At 42.1% G+C, this 19,897-nt stretch overlaps 1 protein-coding gene across 1 annotated transcript; it reads left to right on the top strand.

Annotated features, from left to right (window-relative positions):
* The first annotated feature begins 523 nt into the window (after positions 1-523).
* LOC124291178 (E3 ubiquitin-protein ligase MIB2-like) lies at positions 524-19,857 on the top strand. Its single transcript, XM_046728112.1, has 20 exons — positions 524-679; positions 3,200-3,416; positions 3,586-3,757; positions 4,461-4,567; positions 4,889-5,086; positions 6,612-6,748; positions 8,248-8,352; positions 8,996-9,100; positions 9,544-9,709; positions 10,174-10,358; positions 10,649-10,797; positions 12,514-12,670; positions 13,635-13,784; positions 14,488-14,631; positions 15,247-15,349; positions 15,647-15,732; positions 16,587-16,756; positions 17,065-17,294; positions 17,996-18,010; positions 19,216-19,857. The coding sequence occupies exons 2-20, from the start codon at positions 3,215-3,217 to the stop codon at positions 19,251-19,253; spliced, it is 2,619 nt and encodes an 872-aa protein (XP_046584068.1). The 5' UTR covers positions 524-679; positions 3,200-3,214; the 3' UTR covers positions 19,254-19,857.
* Positions 19,858-19,897: the final 40 nt, after the last annotated feature.

The raw sequence follows: 19,897 nt of genomic DNA, 5'->3' as shown, positions 1-19,897 counted from the left end.
TCGAACCCGCGTCTTCGGCATGACGAGCGAAAGCTTTAACCACTTGGCTTCCCCACCGCCCCTCCTTCAAGACAAGCGTGAATATTAGTTTAAAACAATGTCCTCTGCGTTTAAAATGTTGTTTTGAAATCTTCCAGAAACATTCAGCAATTGTTAATATGCTACAGCTTTCAGATGAGCATAAGCCAATAACATATTATATTCCACATATTTTCCCTCATTATTATTTGTTTTCGCTAATTGTTGTTTTCATATGTAAAATATGGCTCGTTAGATGTTAAGACGAAGCGTTTTCACTGATGTTTTATGTTTGTTAATCGTCAAGATCTTGTGGCCTAAATATACTGAAATGTCGAAACGTTCCCCAATCATGATGAAGTCGCATATTAGTGACCAGTAGACAGAGAACAAAAAATCAGAACAACACAAACATTCAATTTCACAGTTTGCGTACTGACACATGTAAAGCGTTTTGTTTTAAACCGAAAGTAGAAACCCCGATGAGTCAAACTAAGTATAGGACCTTGTCACAGTCTAAAGCTGGCTAACTTCCTGGTCGGGTGTAACTGTTCATGAGCTTCAGAAGACACACCTCTACTGCAGCTGGATCACCTGGTGTCCTCCTAGAGTCGTTACCCGTGGATACTGTGTGTTAGAGAGATCGATACATACCCAGAAGGTAGGTAGCACAGTACCTGCAAACCATTCCTAAAAGAAGTATGACTATGTACAGTTTTCACGGTAAGAACCAAAACACTGTTTAATCAGGAACTATACCTTCTTAGAATGAATATACATGCTCCATATACGTCTGTATATATGCAGATTATTGCAATGATACTCTTAAAAATCAAAATATCATTTTATGTACATGACCTTCAGAAATTTAATCTACGATGTTGGCGGCCTGCCAGCGTTGTCGTGTATAAGGCTTATTGTGATCGGATCTGCAGGTGGACAACTGTCCTACATAGCCTGCATGGCGAGACCTTTACAAACCTGTGTTGCTGATTTATGCACAAGCGAGACGCCATATTTTTATATCGATCAAAAGTTGCTTTTTTTAAAACTGCGTTTTCATGTCAGCAATTTCTGTCCGTTAATGCATGGATACAGTTTTACAAACAATCGTATTGATTCTGACAGAAGTAAAATGTACACCGACTTGCATGTTCCATTATAATACCAACATAATTTGCATAAAAAGTATGTCTTTCTGGACAACAGACAGTATTTTAATACTCCCTCAATGCATATTAGTGTCGGCATCACAATCTCTTCCACAATACAGGGCGGTGGGGCAGCCCAGTGGATAAATCATTCGCCCGTGGCGGCAAAGGCCTGGGTTCGATTTCCCACATGAGTACAATGTGAAGTAGTCCATCATGCTATTGCTGGAATATTGCTAAAAGCCGCGTAATGCCAAACTCACTCACTCACCATTATGGTACCGTGGGCCCATTTGTCACCATTTGTCACACAGACATCATCTTCAGCAGTAGTGAGTGAGTGAGTATGGTTTTATGATGCTTTTGGCAATATTCCAGCAACATCACGGCGGGGGACCCCAGAATGAGCTTCACACACTGTACCCATGTGGGGAATCGAACCCGGGTCTTCGGCGCGATGACTGACTGACTGAGTTTGGTTTTACGCCGCTTTTAGCAATATTCCAGCAACATTACGGCGGGGGACACCAGAAATGGGCTTCACTCATTGTGCCCATGTGGGGATTCGAACCCGGGTCTTCGGCGTGACAAGCCAACGCTTTAACCATTAGGCTACCCCACCGCTCCTCTCCACCAGTAACCTCGCATACAAGGTATGCTGCTAAAGGGTCTAATGTGGCGCCTTCCTCCAATCAGATTCAAAGAGAAGGGACTAGACCCGGGGTGTTTATGTCAACACAATGGGGACCGAGTAAACTATTTTCATAACGGACATACTTATAACGAACTGATGGATGCAACGATCGGTATTTTCTGTCTCTGCTATTTGCTGTTTATAGTGGTCGAAATGCGTATATCGAACTACGGTTATAACGAACTAAAAACTGTGGTCCCTCCGAGTTAATTATGATCGAAGTTTACTGTATATTATTCTGGATAATCGAGGATTACGTCCTGACGAATTATTTTCAAATTCAAAAATATCCTTATATGAACTATTACAAATCTATATGAACTAAATAATACCAAATCTCTCGGCAAAAAGACCCTACACGATTCAACGAAAACATTAACTCGAAGAGGACAATATTATCACAATTATTTCATTTTTTGTCATTCATGGTGATATATTGTTACTTAACGACTACACTGGGACAAACCCAATGGGGATCTGGTAGAATACACCCCAGGAATGTAAGGGATGGCTAACCTGGAACAGTGTGATAGTGGGTCATCGTGACCTTATCGGGTAGATGTGCTCATGCTTTCACTCTCTGTGATTTCGTCAGTTTCAAACCTCGGTTAGGTACAGACAGCTGTGATGTATATATGTAACCGTATATAGCTTGCTGCAATAAGATTGTTTTACAATTTTCCTTTTGTTCAATGGGCTTGTACTGTTTTACGACATATGTAAAAAATTCGTCTTGGATAAATGACTTGCCCATGTTCCACTACAGGAAAACCCTCCTTGACAACTTCTACAATCAGTCTTTGTTGACACATGTTTTTCTCATCTACTCTGCACCTGTGTTTAGTGTCTTCTTGGACCTCCTTTATGACTTCATGAGCATTTGGCTCATTGAGAATTTTTGCCTTCGTGTGACAGGGGCGGTGGGGTAGCCTAGTGGTTAAAGCATTGGCTCGTCACGCCGAAGACCCGAATCCCCACATGGGTACATTGTGTGAAGCCCATTTCTGGTGTCCCCCGCCGTGATGTTGCTGGAATATTGCTAAAAGCGGTGTAAAACCAAACTCAGTCAGTCAGTCAGTCTTGTGCGACAGGTTTCTTCCGCATTACTATATCCTGGTGTAAGGTCACAGTTCAAATCACCCATTTTATGTCTGTTTTAATACATAATAAACATGTTTAGAATTTAGACAACACTTTCAGAGGACACATGGTTGGTTAGAAAGCATCTGTGTTTTAAAGTGGATGTCAAAATAACGCATATGTGGCTGAAGTGATCTCCAAACGTTTTATACCAGTATATATCTTATGCCAGTGTTGTCCATAATCCTTTTTACAGCGTACATCGTGAACGATGTTTATTGGTCTAAGAGTTATCCGAGGACCTGATTGGTCAAACAGCGAATGCGATGGAGGTGAAGGTCACGTTGGTACGGTGGCGACGTTAGAGGGCGCTGGTGCTGTTGACGTTATCTGGGACAGTGGTCAGAGAAGCACGTGCAAGGCGGGCAAGGATGGTCAGCATGAACTGAGAGTATTTGACAGTGCTACTGTAGGTAAGTGCGCCCCTGTGTATAATTATACTGCAGATCTATACTGCATGCTGGAAGAATATTCAGGCTTATATAAATATAAAATTAATTTTTGAAAAAATCATTAGTCATCATTCAGCATTTTGAAAGAGATTATGCTTGTTCATACAGTGTCTATTATATATATTGCCAGGCATACGTCACAAGGGTGTCACGTGTTGTGGGTGTGACACCAAGGACTTCTTCGGAACGAAATGGACGTGCAGTCAGTGCAAGGACGCCAACCTGTGCTTCCTCTGCTACTCCGCGGATAAACATGACCTCAGTCACGTGTTTGTGCGTCATGACTCCCCCGGGGAAAAAGGGTAAGGCAAGGGAGATAACTCTTCTGTCGGGTGTATAGTCGCGTCTTCCTATCTAATAAATTATGCTTAACAATTTTTTCGACGAATGAAACGCAAGGAAGTCTTAAATGGCTTAAATGGCATCACCTTTGACAATTGCTTGTTCATACATGATGACAACACAACTCCCTGACCAAAAGATGGTTTGTTTATTGGTAGTTTAACGCCACATTCTCAGCAATTTTCCAGTTACGGGGATCTGAGTGAGTGAGTGGGTTTAGTTTTACGCCGCACTCAACAATATTCCAGCTATATGGCGGCGATCTGTAAATAATCGAATCTGGACCAGACAATCCAGTGATTAACAGTATAGCATCGATCTGCGTAATTGGGAACCGATGACATGTGTCAACCAAGTCAGCGAGCCTGACCATCCGATCCTGTTAGTCGCCTCTTACGACAAGCACGGGTTACTGAAGGCACATTCTAAGCCGGACCTTCACGGGTAACAGGGATCTGAAAACAATCGCCAAAGGGATTCGATAACTTGCATAATATCAGCCAAGTCAGCGAGACTGACCACCCGATCCTCCTAGCAGCCTCTTACGACAAGCGGTGTTGCTGAAGACAAACACTGACTATCACGGGTAGGCCAATAGATGTCCCCAGGTAGGCCGTAGACTACAGATAGGTATAAGATATCAACATTTAACTACCACTTCAGAACTCAGGTCAAGAAACGCTCCGGATGTCTGAAGGTCAGATCTCTTGGACTCTTCCCAGGAGCTCGAGTTGCTCGGGGAGAGGACTGGAAGTGGGATCAACAAGACGGTAGGTCAAGGCCATATCAGATTAAGGGTAAAGGGGGGTGGCTAGTAGTTAAATGGTTAAAGCGTACGCTCGTCCCTTTGCAGACCAGGGTTGGATTAGCACTTGGGTACAATGTGTAAAGTCCATTCTGGTGTCACCCGCGTTGGTACCACCGGAATATTGGTAAATGTGATGTGAAACCACATTCAATCACTCACTCGTGACCTTAAAATTGTTTGCTGCAGGAAAAAAAAAGAAATGACGACATAGTTTGACGTATGTTTTAATAGTCGTGTAGGACGTTCTATAAAGGATCAAGTGTCAGTACCGCCTTCTCTGCAGGCGGGTCAGGGAGCAAGGGGAAGATAACCGAAATCCCACAAGAACACAGCGTGACCACCATCAGGAACATCGCGAAGGTCAAGTGGGATAACGGCCGCTCCAACATCTACAGAGTCGGCCACGAGGGAAAGGTGGACATCAAGTACATAGAGGAGGGGATCGGACCGTCCTACTACAGGGACAACATGGCAGTGTTGGGTACATACATGTAACGCTACATCAATAATAACACAAACAAATCCGATCTTACGCAAACACTCTTTCATCCCAACACTACTCGTTGTGAAAATTATCGTTCATATAAACCACTGCCCAAACCATTCGCAACCCAACTCTCACTATGTCAGTCAGATCGTGCGTGCGTACGACAAACGTATAACAAGTGATTCCGTAGCATTTATTGGCTAAACAAGCCTTTTGGGTGTGTGTGTGTGTGTGTGTGTGTGTGTGTGTGTGTGTGTGTGTGTGTGTGTGTGTGTGTGTGTGTGTGTGTGTGTTATGTTTCCATAAACCAAAACATATAATGACTTCGTCCCGCTAAAGGACTGTTTCCTGAGAATAGAATAGGAGTTGCATCATGGCGTTGAACAATGTCACTGTTAACTTCTTTGAGAGGCATTTTAGAAGTTGTATAGATGAAGGAAAACCAGTTCTATGGATAGTCAACTTCTTTATTGCAATGAGTGCGACGTTTCGGTGTATCAAGCAAGTGATGTTAGTACCTACACCGAAACGTCACACTCATTGCAATAAAGAAGTTGACTATCCATAGAACTGGCTTTCCTTCAATGTCACCGTTGCCTACAATTGTTTTGTGGTAATGATTACATATTCAGTGTGAGAAGTTGTTATTGGTGACGTATTTCTTCCAAAGAACTGAGTTCAGTATGTTTTTGCGGTATAACGAGGCAGCTCGTCCTTACATGTCTCCTTGGCTTTACACCCAAACGTATATTCACATAAGCCCCTTTACTAGGGCTGCGCAATATAACCGGTTTACCGGTATTTACCGGTTCACACATGAAAACGATACGTATTGCGATACGCTGATCGAAAACCGGTATTTTGACTTGCATTCGGAAAACCTTCGTAACACTCGGTAATCTTGATGATTGTGGAAATTGTGGTAAGGCTGGTGGGAATGATCGTGGTGAAAATTACATTTAACTGGATTGTTAAGTTCTTTTCCTTGTTTCATTTGTGACAAATATTATTTACATTTTTACTTTGTCATAATAAAATGTTTTTATTAAGGTGAATCAAGCAAAGTGATTTTGTTGTGGTTTTGCTTTATAAATCAAACATTAACTCGATTATAAGTAGTTTTATGTTAATAAAAACATCTTGGAGTATATTGCAATACACATCGCAATACAGGCTTTTGCATCGCAATATATCGCAATATGAAAATTCTCTGCAATACCAACCCCTACCCTTTACGCTCATCTGTACACCACATATAATCACTTTTATGAAAGAACTAATTAGTAAGTCACTGTGTGATTTAAGAAAACACAATGGATTAAATATTAATGAATGCGTTGATCTAAGATCTAAGGATGCATTTTACGAAAAATGAGCTCCATCCGCTACACAAGTAAATCGTCTGCCTGGGCGCTAATGAAAAACGAAATGGGAAAAAATATATTAATGAAATTCTGTCTTCCCAACAGTGACAGAAAAACAAACCAGCACATCATCAACACGATGTACCCTTTTTCAGACGTGAGCAGTGTACGGAGGGACAGCGTGGACAGTGCGAGACTAGAAGCCGGATGTAAAGTCTGTGTCCAGGTGGACAAGGACGGGCTCAAGCAGATCCAGGCGACCAAAGGAGGGTGGTCAGCAGGCATGTCACAGGTACAGGTCGGGTAGCTCACGCCCAGGTGGTGTAGTGGACAGAACACCTGTCCGGACAGTGGACGGTCGTGTCATACCAAAGGACACCCGTGTAGATCAGGGTTAGAACTGATCTTCATCAACCCATGCTTGTCGTAAGAGGTGACTAACGGGATCGGGTGGTCAGGCTCGCTGACTTGGTTGACACATGTCATCATATTCCAGTTGTGTAGATCCATGCTCCTGATGTTGATAACAGGATTATCGGGTCGAGACTCGATTATGTACAGACCATCGCCATATAGCTGGACTATTGCGGCGTTAAACAACAAACGAAAACATACAAAATTAAGTTAGACCATGTTACTTGCTACCATGCCTGGAGCTCGGAATTATAGAGATGGGCATGGGATCTCAGTTGCCAAAAAAAATAAAAAATGCTTTAGCCCGGAAAAGTACAAGTGGTCACACGTCCGCATACACACACACACACACACTAGTGTTGGGAATTGGTTAAAATATCATAATTGATGATTGCTTCATTGCAACCGATCAGTCATCGAAAATAATTGGTTAGCGTCATTTATGAAATTTTCCTGGTTATTTTTGTTAATGCACAAAAACATAAAGAATAAACATGTAGTTCTTGGGAGTTTATTTGGGCAAATTTCACATCTAAAAGATGACTAGTATGTTAGGAACATAAATTTCTTGGGGTCTTTACGATAAATTCAATCATGACTTGGAACGAGCTTGTAGTGCTCAGGAAATGTAACTGACAAAACCAACCTTGTGAAAAACATTGTTAATGCAAAAAGTGTTCCAGAATTGTTTGTGTTCGATTATGAGAAAACATGATCGATTGCTTGGTCGTTTAGTCACTGCGACCAATCTTCGATTATTTCAATTAATCGGACCACCACTAACACGCACTGCTTTCGTACATTAACCTCAAACCCATTTCACCAGGTGCCATCCATGGTATCGGTCTCACACAACTAGGTATCTAATGCGACCACTCTGGGCTGATGCCTATAATTATCTAACAGGATCCCGTGAGGATCCCGAGCTTGAACTGGACCTCCTCAACCTATTCTGGTCGCGAGGGGCGGTGGGGTAGCCTAGTGGTTAAAGCTTTGGCTCGTCACGCCGAAGACCCGGGTTCGATTCCCCACATGGGCACAATGTGTTAAGCCGATTTCTGGTGTCCCCCGCCGTGATATTGCTGGAATATTGCTAAAAGCGGCGTAAAACTAAACTCAGTCAATCAGTCTGGTCGGGAGAGGCAACGTAATCCAAACGGAGGTCAAACACGGTGACTCAGTTTGGTTGCATTATAGGGCGTGGATTGTTGCTCATCATTTCAATCACCGAATTATCTCCCCTGGCTCGACATTTAAATTCATATGAATTAAATACTAATTAGATCATCTCTAGCAACAAAAACAGATATGACAGTTGAACTGTTAATGACTCTCGAGGGAGGAAGGAGGAAATCATTGCTTGAATGTTTGTTTCAGTGTATTGGGAAAATCGGCATTATCAAAGATATTCCCAGTCAGGGCATGGCTAGTGTTGAGTTCGGGAGCAGCAAGTACCGGATAGCTACAGAGGCACTCATAAAGGTACCGAGACCAGTTTATCTCTCCATTCCCAACAGCATTTGAAACTGAATCTGTGGACATTATCGGTCACTATGACAATGTTCTCTGCACCTGCTTTGTGAATTTTATTATTATTTTCAACTCAACTAAGATTGCTAAGCGAAAGGAAGCAAGCACCTATGTTTGAAGATGTCAATAAATGACACAAACAAGATATGGCAAGTCTATGTTGATGTACATGGTTGTGTTGTGGATAATAAGTTTATACTTTCTTTTGCCAAGAACAGTGTATGACATGTAGTATGCAATATTAATTTTTTTATGAAAAACGGAAGTGTTCGGATTAAAGCGGCCTGACTGTATTGATAATATTGTAATATAGTAAGGAAATGTAATGCCAACAGTGTACCAGCAATATACACCTGATAAGAACACGAAAGCCATTCATCAAATTTCAATTGCAAAGTACGACAATGTTGGCGATGAAATAACCTAGTGGCTATTGTATTTCGCTCGTCATGCCGAAGTCCCGGGTTCAATTCCACACCTGGGTAACATGTGTGATAATCCTGGGGTACACGCTGTGATATGATATAACTATTGGAGGCGTACATCCACACTGACTCTCGATAGGGGCTCTGGGTGAATTGTGTGTACACTGCAGGTGCACGACCACACGCTGAACACCGTGGTGCGGGTACTGGGGGACAGGAAGAAGGTGCAACAGCTCCAGGAGGGGCATGGCGAGTGGAGATCCAGGATGGAGCAGGTGAGGCACCTCATTACTTCCGCCTCCGTGATGATGTCACAGTGCCATCTGTGCCATGGAACCATGGTTGAAGAAATGAGGAAACACATCCATATGAAATGCTAATTCATTTTGAAAAAGTTTGTCACATCCTTCGCTTAGAAAAACAACAACAACGTTTTACGAGAAAATGAAAATGTACCTTATATTATGAACATTCTCAACGATCTTCTTGAAATAGCTCCACATAACTGAAAGGTTACTGAGTCGGCATAAAATGTTATTCCACGTAAGTGAAATATCAATTTAGTACACATATATGAAAGCCGTTCTAAGTGTACCACCTTCATTTTCAAGAAGCAATATCAGGCCTAAGGTCTGTGTTGAAGTGTACGACCGTCAAAACCATAAGTCGATTTGCCAGACTGGGCCAGTACAAGACTATATTGGATGTGTTTTGCCAGGTCTTGGGGAAGGTGGGACGAGTTGTGAGAGTGGACAGTGACGGCGACATCGTGGTGTCCTTTGGCTCCACCAAGTGGATCTTTAACCCTGCATGCCTTGTCCCCGCCCCCGGGGAAAGGGTGGACGATGTGGAAGCAGGGGGAAGGGAAACTGCTGGACTTGGAGGTGGGTGGAACTTCATATATAAAAGCGATAAACAAAATTCCGCAATCGTTTATGGTTTTATGCATAAATATGTTGACATACAGAAGTCGTCCATTTCAAACACATAGTCTGTCAAATCATTGATATCTTATTCTCTGTTTAAAGAAAATATATTTCAAGTGCTGATTTCTTATGTAGAAAATAGACAGCTAGATTTGTCTGTTTTATGATGCAGGCTTCTGTTGATGAAACTGATGAAGTTTTTCCGCAGTCATTCGCACAATGACTACGGAAAAAATTATCTAGACTATCTAGATCAGAGGGTACATTTCTGTGGAGTAACATTATTAGAAATAGCAAAAATAAAGTCCATTAAACAACGATTTTATTTCATTTTCGTATTGAGACTGCGATTCATGCAGACAAAACATATCGTTATCGCCTTGAACTACCGAGAGTTTCTGTATTCGCTGAGTTGTGTGCAGGTTTAGGAGGACCCCTGATGCAGCTCCTGGCCGGACTCCTGGATAAACAGATGATGGGGATGATGGCTGCTGCCATGGCCGCTCGAGCTGCTGCACCAGGGGCAAACTCGGGTGACCTCTTCAAGGCCATCCTGGCTGGGGACAAAGAGGCAGTCAAATCCATCGTCAAAGCCAACCCCAAAATGGTGAATATTTTGGAGACGACCGTTTAATTTTCGTTAGATCGCGAAGAAAATTTCACACACAGTTCGATTTTCTATCTATGTTTGGGGAACCCAGAGAAAGCACAGAATCATTCATAATCTTAAGTACTGATCTTTTCCTTCAATTTTGTGTTGTTTGGAATAGTGGCTGGAAATGCATTACAGACAAAAGATAACGATCACAGAAAGGTCTTCTGAGCTCCACTCCTCATCCAGACTCCAGATGGGTTGTAACTCTGCATTTTCACCCATTCACTCACTATCTGATGTAGGCTACAGAGCCGATCAAAGACCTGACTCCACTGATGATAGCATCGCACGAAGGGCAGGTAGACATTGTTCGAATCCTTCTCGACAGCGGGGTTGACATGGAGGCCAAAGGTAAAAAGGGTGTCACGGCCATTGCAACAGCTATAATAGGGTAAGCCAGTGATTTGTGCTGTGTTCTTGGTTCTTAATTCTCGACTATCCACTATGTTACAAACCCATGTAATTGGTATCATGGGCCCAGGGATAAGCTCTAAAATGCTGTTTAATGTTAGTAGTTCTGAGTAGCCACGGACAATTTATAATATGTTAATGATAGGAGGGACGCAAGCGTCACTTCTGAAACGAAGCTATGATGGCGAAGGGGTCCTGGGTGTCTATCTTAGAACAAGCCAAAAATGTGAGCAGGCCTCACTAATACCCCCGATCGTGACTCAGCTGAACAACACTAAACACATGTTGACACCGCTTTAGACACTTGACACCGCTTTAGACACATGTTGACACAGCTTTAGACACATGTTGACACCGCTTCAGACACATGTTGACACCGCTTTAGACACTTGACACCGCTTTAGACACTTGACACCGCTTTAGACACATGTTGACACCGCTTTAGACACATTATGACACCGTTTAAGACACATGTTGACACCGCTTTAGACACATGTTGATACCGCTTTAGACACATGTTGACACTGCTCTAGACACATGTTGACACCGTTTTAGACACATGTTGACACCGCTTTAGACACATGTTGACACCGTTTAAGACACATGTTGACACCGCTTTTGACACCGTTTTAGACACATGTTGACACCGTTTTAGACACATGTTGACACCGCTTTAGACACATTATGACACCGTTTTAGACACATGTTGACACTGCTTTAGACACGCGTTGACACCGCTTTAGACACGTGTTGACACCGCTTTAGACACATGTTGACACCGCTTTAGACACATGTTGACACCGCTTTAGACACATGTTGACACCGCTTTAGACACATGTTTCAAATTCAGACCTGCTAAAAAATACATAAAAATATCCTGCCATCACGAAGCACGGAATGGCCGTCGCCCGAAACAAAACTGGTTCAAATTGGCATCCCTGTGTGGAAGCTCTATGGCTTTAGGAATATCGAGTGCGTTAAGAGTTAATCACGTTAAATACGTGAATAAAAAGAGCTGAAACAGAAGAATAAATGCAGATACTCCCAAAAAGTAAAATAACAAATAAATGGTCTGTGATACTTTTTCACAAAAGCACATGTTGAATTCCAGAATTACATTCGCATTGACTTTTTATACATTCACACTGCTCATGCATTCAGCTTCCAAGCCAAACGAAAATCTGCCCTCGATCACTCACTGCTAGTTCGTCACAGACCCTGCTTATATTAAAGATCGTGGGTAAACCTTTGTCACAGAACCATTCCGTAGCAAAACAGTGATGGGTGATCTGGGCTCACTTGCACAAAGCGATCTTAGCGCTACGGCTATCTTAAGCCTATGTTGTGGAATGGGAGTTACAATCATTGTAGCACTAAGATCGCTTTGTGCTAGTGAGCCCAGGACTTGATCTTCCTTGGTAGATTTAGGTTATAAAGTATTTAACAGTTTACATAAAGCTGTCAAATAAACCTTTTCCTCACACAGTACTATTATCCATGATAACAAGTGACTAGCTTTGTTGTTTGCTTATGTAAATGTATTATAATTAGTACCATGTTATTTCCTTATGTGTAGAATGTGCCAGTTCAGTGTTGCCCTTGAAAAGAGTAATATACATTTGGCAATTGTCAGAGGACAAATCATGAACCATGTCTTTACATAAAATATGACGGAATAAACCACATTCCCTGACAGTGGCAAGGAAGTGGTTGCTCAGCTGTTGATTGAGAGGGGTGCCGACATTCACATGACCCTGAACGATGGACAGACAACTCTTCACTTGGCTGTACACAAGAACCTGTCGAAGACCCTCAAGCTACTGATCCAGAAGGGAGCGGATGTTAATTCTGTGGTGAAGTGTTTCTAGTTTTCTCTTACATGTGCAAAATCAGTATTGTGGTCTTTGTAAAGACCATACTCGATACAATTTTGCTAATGGTTAGAAGATGTCTTTGAATGTCAATTAGAAGTGATTCACATAACAAGAACAATTGATGGATGTCAAAGTCTTTATTATAGGAACACAACATTTCGCAGTATTGCTTCATCTTACCTCAAGAATGAGTACGAATATAACCGAAAGGTTATCTTCCATGTAAGGGCGGTGGGGTAGCCTAGTAGTTAAAGCATTCGCTCGTCACACCGAAGGCCCGGGTTCGAATCCCCACATGGGTACAATGTGTGAAGCCCATTACTGGTGTCCCCCGCCGTGATGTTGCTGGGATATTGCTAAAAGCGGCGTAAAATCAAACTCAGTCAGTCAGCCAGTCAGTCTTCCATGTAATATTTATAACCTTTTCCTGTTATGGTTAAAATAATGACTTTTTGTAAATGTCTAGCATGGACAACAGTCTTGTTCGAATATTGCAGGACATTGCACAATCTGTTTACTGGCAATTAAAATGATTGACAAGAAAGATTTAAACTGACACCTCGATTCCTGCGAAATATGCTCCTTTTCGTCCTTATGTACATAATGAACAGTACCCGTGAATGTTCTGTTCAGAATTGATCTTCAGCAGCATGATGCTATCGACAGCTTGTCGTAAGATGCGACTACATGAATCATGTGGTCAAGATGGCTGACTTGGTTTACACATGTCATCGTTTCCCAATTGCGTAAATCGATGATGATGATGTTGATCACTGACTTGTCTGGTCCAAACTCGATTATTTACAGACGTATGGCTAGAACATTGCTGAATGCGACGTTAAACAACAAACAAGCAAAAACAACATAACTTGTAACATCTAAGACTCTATCCTTTTACTAAACCGAGTTTAACTACTCATCTAAGAGTGTTCTTCTTGAACAGGATGGATCGATGGACACGCCGCTGCATGATGCTATCGAGGTCAGGAGCAATGACTGTGTAGAGGTTCTCCTGGGCAGCAGAAACATCAACCTTCGGCTGTGCAACAAAAGGAGCTTCAACCATCTTCATCTGGCCTGTCTGAGAGGCAATGTGTTGTAAGGCGTCAGTTTTAGCAACCAACATTCCATTGAACATGTTCTGATGAACAGTGCTTTCATCTATAATTACATAAGGACTATTTTCTTTGCTGTTGAACGCCGCATTCTGCAATGACGATTGTTCTGATAAAACTGTATGTTCAATTATAATCTACAACGGTTTCTGTTGTCGCTGTGCAGATGTGGCTTTGAAGAAGCCCATTCCATTCAGTAAAATACATGTATATGATCTGTTTAATCTGGTTTACGAAGCAGTAAGACTGTATGTATCCCAGCCTTCGTTTCGTATTCTGGTATGACGGTTTGTTATTATGAAGGCCACTCACCCCATCCTGTACCAGCATGATAAACACCGTAGATCCATTCGCAACCACAGCTTAGTTTTGGAAATGACGTCACCATATTCATTTCGCCAATCACAACCGTAATAAGCTCAGGATGTCTCTTGCTCATAATTGTACTCTAATTGGACGACTATGCTAGCAGCGAGCGTTTCTAATCTGGCTCAAAACGAGTTTATTTGCTAATGGGTCTGTGACAAATGGGTCGATGGTATTCATCATTATAGAATAACAATTCATTGGGTATTAAAAGACGTACTTGTTATGGTGAAACGTGCCAACTATGATTAGTTGGTTTTATTGACTGGGTTGAACAGTTTGAAGCTCTGCGACATCAGTCTCTTTCATCATTAGATTTTCTATGATAGTGCTGTAGAGAAGCTCCTGGAGCGAGACCAATCCCTGGTGGACCTGCTCATGGCCGGTGATGGCTACTGTGCCCTACACATCACTGCAGCCAACGACCATGTCGAGTGTGCCAGACTCCTTATCGACAAAGTGAGTCATCTAACTTCTCTTAAAGTAGTGTTATCCTCTGAGAAAATGAAGAGTCTATGTGAGCTTGACTTACTGCCGCTTTGAACAGTATTCCCGTTAGATCACGGCTTGTCTGCATCATGTCGAAGCGCAGACCTGTAGACTGACTGACTGACTGAGTTTGGTTTTACGCCGCTTTTAGCAATATTCCAGCAACATCACGGCGGGGGACACCAGAAATGGGCTTCACTCATTGTGTTCATGTGGGGATTCGGACCCGGGTCTTCGGCGTGACGAGCCAACGCTTTAACCACTAGGCTACCCCACCGCCCCTCAGAGATGTGTTTAGCTGACAAACCTAGGAAAGGGGAGAATCTGGGATTTGAACTCACGATCATCGAATGCTGACAGAAAGACAGACACTAGCAATAGACACTTGCACATCAGGAATTGGAAAACAATTGAGAAGCACTGTGAGACAGATCCTGACTGACATGCCACAAAGACTCCATTCAGCATTTTATAGACGATAAACCAAAGTAATTATCTGTGAAAATACATAGAAAGCTGGTATCATCAGTATTTGATAACATTCATCCTATATTGGAATGACATGTATGGTATATTAATGTCCAGGGCAAAGCGGATGTGAACAGGAAGGGGCAGAAGGGAGACACTCCGTTACACACGGCAGTCATCAAACCGAACTACCGTGTAACGGAACTACTGCTGGATAAAAGTGAGTGTTGTTTCACGCCGCCCCCACCACAGTTACGGGTTTACCAGCGACTTGTATATCAGTCTGATCCGACAATCAAGGATATCCGACAATCGGTGATATTATGAACAACTACTTTTGAGCAAGTTGACTCGCGTTGAGCCAATTTCTCGCTTTGAGCCAGTTTACCGACCGACTCTTATAACGAGTATGAGCTACTGTCGCTGTTATCATCTTCAATACATGGAGTACTGCAGCTGAAAAATCAAATAGCAAAATACCTTTGTTATTGATTTCTATTGGTCCTACCTGTTCCAGGTGCCGATGTGAACAGTACCAACGACAAAGGCGACACGCCGCTCCATATCCTTTTCGTTCACAGTTCGAGGAAGAAGAAAGAAGCAGTGAGATCTTTGATATTTTAGGTCATGTAAGGTTAGGTTAAACCAGACATGATGGTACCCTGACATATTTGAGTTGGTAGTAGCACAGTGTGAACATGATCCATCAAGCAATTATATGTCGGTCCTATCCTCACTCAAAAATATGGACAGCATGGTTCAGAAACTGGTTCGAACAGTGTGCAAAACAAAATGGTTTGGTGTAAATTGAAGGTCACCACTATAAACTCCCATGCACTTCTCAAACCTTTTGGTCAAGCTTACTTAAATTTCTGTGCTGGACCTTTGATCTGACATTTTGACGTCATGTGTATGCCTCCTGGGAACCCACATAGTTCAGTTATTGACACGAATACATCATCATCACCGGCCTTGTGTCAAGGCCATGCCAGATGTCAGGGTCACTCGACAATTAAAGACTGTTTACACTATGGTACAGAGACTTCCCATTCCAGAGACCACATACTCTTGCACAAGAGATATTTTCATGAAAGTTCACTTGAAGGTGAAAGTCAGTAGACCGGAAATAACCGACTGTTTTTTAGACTTAACATCTTTTGGTGAGGTCAACGGTATCACGATTGCTGAAGTCAAAATAGTTCATCATGCACTTCTGGTGTCTATATGTTACAAAAAAAATTAATTCATGAATATGTTGTGATGGGTTTCTTATACAAATATAACAAATATACTTCTCTCTCCGTCGGCAACATTTGTAAAGTATTTAAGGATATTGATTTTAGAATATTGTCTCAACCCTTATGAATGAAACTGATTCCGTTATTTCTGATGTAGTAATGTATTTTCGTTTAGGGATAAAGATTGTTTTTGCTACCAATACTGTTGTGTTTGTCCAGGGAGAGGCGTCGCTGTCTCCACGTGATGTTGAAACGTACGTGAAGGTTGCCGAACTACTCCTGAAGCACCAGGCTGCCTACAACCGCAAGAACAACATAGGCGCTGCTCCGCTCCAGTTGTGTAGCAGCGAGAGGATAAAGCTCATCGTCAAAAATTTCATACAGAAAAAGTAAATTTAAATTTACATTGTATTTGTGATTGTTGTACCAAACATGTTGAAACCTACATCATGAAATTGCAACAACAAACGTTCTCGATTTACCTTCCAGGCTCCGTCAATGCTGATGTCACAAGACATTTCATTGGTTCATTTATTCGGACTTGGCTGATTGACATCCAAAGTGTCTCTAAACATATTTTCCAGATTTGACATCTAAAGTTGTTAAAGTAAAGAACATGCCATTTGCCTCTAGAAAGATCACTCTGCGTGAATACACTACATCTATATTTGGTTCCAAGACAGACTGTGTGTTTCAGTCAAGCGTCCCTGAATGCTGGATCAGGAAGCTCCCCACAGCAACCACAGGGGAAAGCAGATGGCCAGAACGCTATGTCTACCCTGAAAATGGCCCTGCCCTGCTGTAGATGCTTCAGCGCCATCTCGGACATCACCCTGAAGCCGTGCAACCACAAAGTCCTTTGTCGGTCCTGCTGCACCAAAACCAACCAGTGCCCCATGTGTAATACCGCCATCCAGCAGAGAGAGGGTAAGACCCATCCATCATGTCATCTCACGCAGTGCATTGGTGCTGTGAGGTGAGGTGAAATTGGGTTTTACGTCGTGCTTGAGAATATTTCGCTCATATGACGACGTGCATGCGTGTGTATGTGTATGTGCGGCTGCTTGTACTAGCCCAGACTTAAGCTGGTTTTATAGTGCTAGCCCACTGAGATACCATGTCGCAGTGAAGCATGAATACCCCACTCAGACACAGTATACTGACTCCGAGCCGACCAGTCCTTGTTGTACCCATTAATGCCGAGCACCAGGCAGTGACCAACAAGTACCATATTTTAACGTCTTTTGGTATGACGCTGTCGGGGATCGAACCCGCGACCTTCCGCTCTCCGGGCGGACGCTCTAACCACTACACCATGGAGGCGGTTACATTGGTGCGAGTATGTAAGTGAATCAGTGTATGCGTGTGTGTGTGGTGCCTGGGAGTTCGTAAAAGTGTGAGAGAATGTGTCATTATTTGATTGTGTGTGTGTGTGTGTGTGTGTGTGTGTGAGTGAGTGAGAGAGAGAGAGAGAGTGTGAGTGAGTGCATTATAAATTGAGTTATAATGTGTCTACCGTTTAAAAAAGCAGGTATGATAAGAACTGAGAAAATGTATATAAGAGAGTAAAGCAATTTGTTTACACACGTATGGGCACTCTATTTTTGGCTGCATATCATATTTTCCAGCCCCAGTTTCTACAGGTAACTGTATACCCGCCCCAACCCCGTATCAGACAAAACACCTCCCAAACACCCACCCCGCACACTGAGCTGCACACTGCATATACTGTTAACCAACCATCTCTTGAAGGCGACAGGTACATAGAAGTCTTTTACAGGCACCCGTAAAGATCCGGGTTAGAATGAGCCTTCAGTAACCCATGCTTGTCGTAAGAGGCGACTAAAGGGATCGGGTGGTCAGGCTCGCTGGCTTGGTTGACACATGTCATCGGTTTCCAATTGCGCCGGTCGATGCTCATGCTGTTGATCGCTGGATTGTCTGTTCCAGACTCGATTATTTACAGACCGCCGCCATATCGATGGAATATTTCTGAGTGCGGCGTAAAACTAATCTCACGCACTCACTCACTTTGATAGGCATTTAGAAGTTTGAACATGACTGCATGATATACCAATGGATACCAACTGATATACTCCCGGTAAAGGCTTTCAGGACGTCTTATTTCCCATTCACCAGATCAATACTGATCATATCTGAGTTACAAGATCAACAATATAAATGGAGATGCACAATTCCCAACACCGAATCGTCAAGTTATTCCTGTCAGCTATTTCAGCATCGCTTGTTTCACGGTCACGCTATTGCACATGCTGCAGTGATAAATATGGTCACAGGAATCAATGTAATCAGGTGTCCGACCTGTCTTCAGTGTGTCAGTAACAGCTTAACAGTTGCATTTGTGTATTTTTGTTACATTCATGGATATATTTAAAACTCAGTTTGAAACGGTTACCTTATGTATTGACGCGTATTAATACGAGACGTATTAATATATATAGGTTCCTCTACATCATCGCTCTGTGTTGCAAAGTTTTACCTGTTTTCATATGCGTTAACACAAATACGTGCGTTATCGACTGTTTTTACAGGTGTGATGAATTATAGATTGTTTTAGAACGGTGGTTAAGTAAGCCTGTCATTTTCAATAACACCATCAATCTTGTCTTTCAGTGGCATTTAGAAGTTGCACATTGATGTTCAAGATTTATTTTTTTTTGATGTACAAGAAACACTTCAGCGCGACTTAGAGCTTGTGATGAGTTAAGACATGGTAGGTCAGGGCTATATTTTGATGGAGAGGCATGTTGAATACATCGGTGACCAATGCTACAGTTGTTTATTATCTATTCTGAACGTCATCCTGACGAAAATATTTTCATTTCAGCTGAAATGGACCCCGCTGAATTGTGCAAAATGCAGTGATCCCCCCAAGTAGTCTGTGACGTAACAGTGTTTGAAGATGAAGACGTTTTCATATTTTGTAATTTCACACTTAGAGTTATTCGCCAGTATGTGTTGTTTTTGATACCTGGACACAATGGGTTGTCTGCAATTGTCATTTGAAACTGATATTAGATATGCAAAACCTGGAGTTTTTGTATCGTGAGCTTTATCTGAGATGATTTTCGTATCAGTTTAGACGTTATTACTTTTTCGAAACTTTAAAACCTTCAACTGTTGTATTCTAGAGACATTTACAAGAGAGATGTATATAACACTCGTGTTAAGGTCATCGTGTCTGACTAGTTTGGATGTGAAGAATAGCACACACCAACTGGATTGATAGGGACGCCAGATCTCCTCTGTCACCATGAAACTAGAGGACTACGTACAAACAACCATTGTAATGGCTGTCACAGACATCACCAGAGAAGTCTTGATGAAGAGGGATATAAACTAATCCGTGAAATATTATATTTTGTTTTATGTGTCACTCACAAATAATGTGTACATTTTCTTTATATTGATGATATTAAATGGGCAATATCACAATATATGTAATGTGGATTAAATGTTAATGAATCAATGTTTTCTGTTTGACTGTTTGGTCAACTAATATAGGTAAT

The sequence above is a fragment of the Haliotis rubra genome, unplaced genomic scaffold, assembly GCF_003918875.1.
Source record: "Haliotis rubra isolate DU_JTF1 unplaced genomic scaffold, ASM391887v1 Scf484, whole genome shotgun sequence".
Taxonomy (NCBI): Eukaryota; Metazoa; Mollusca; class Gastropoda; order Lepetellida; family Haliotidae; genus Haliotis; species Haliotis rubra.
This window is presented reverse-complemented; position numbering and strand designations above follow the sequence as displayed.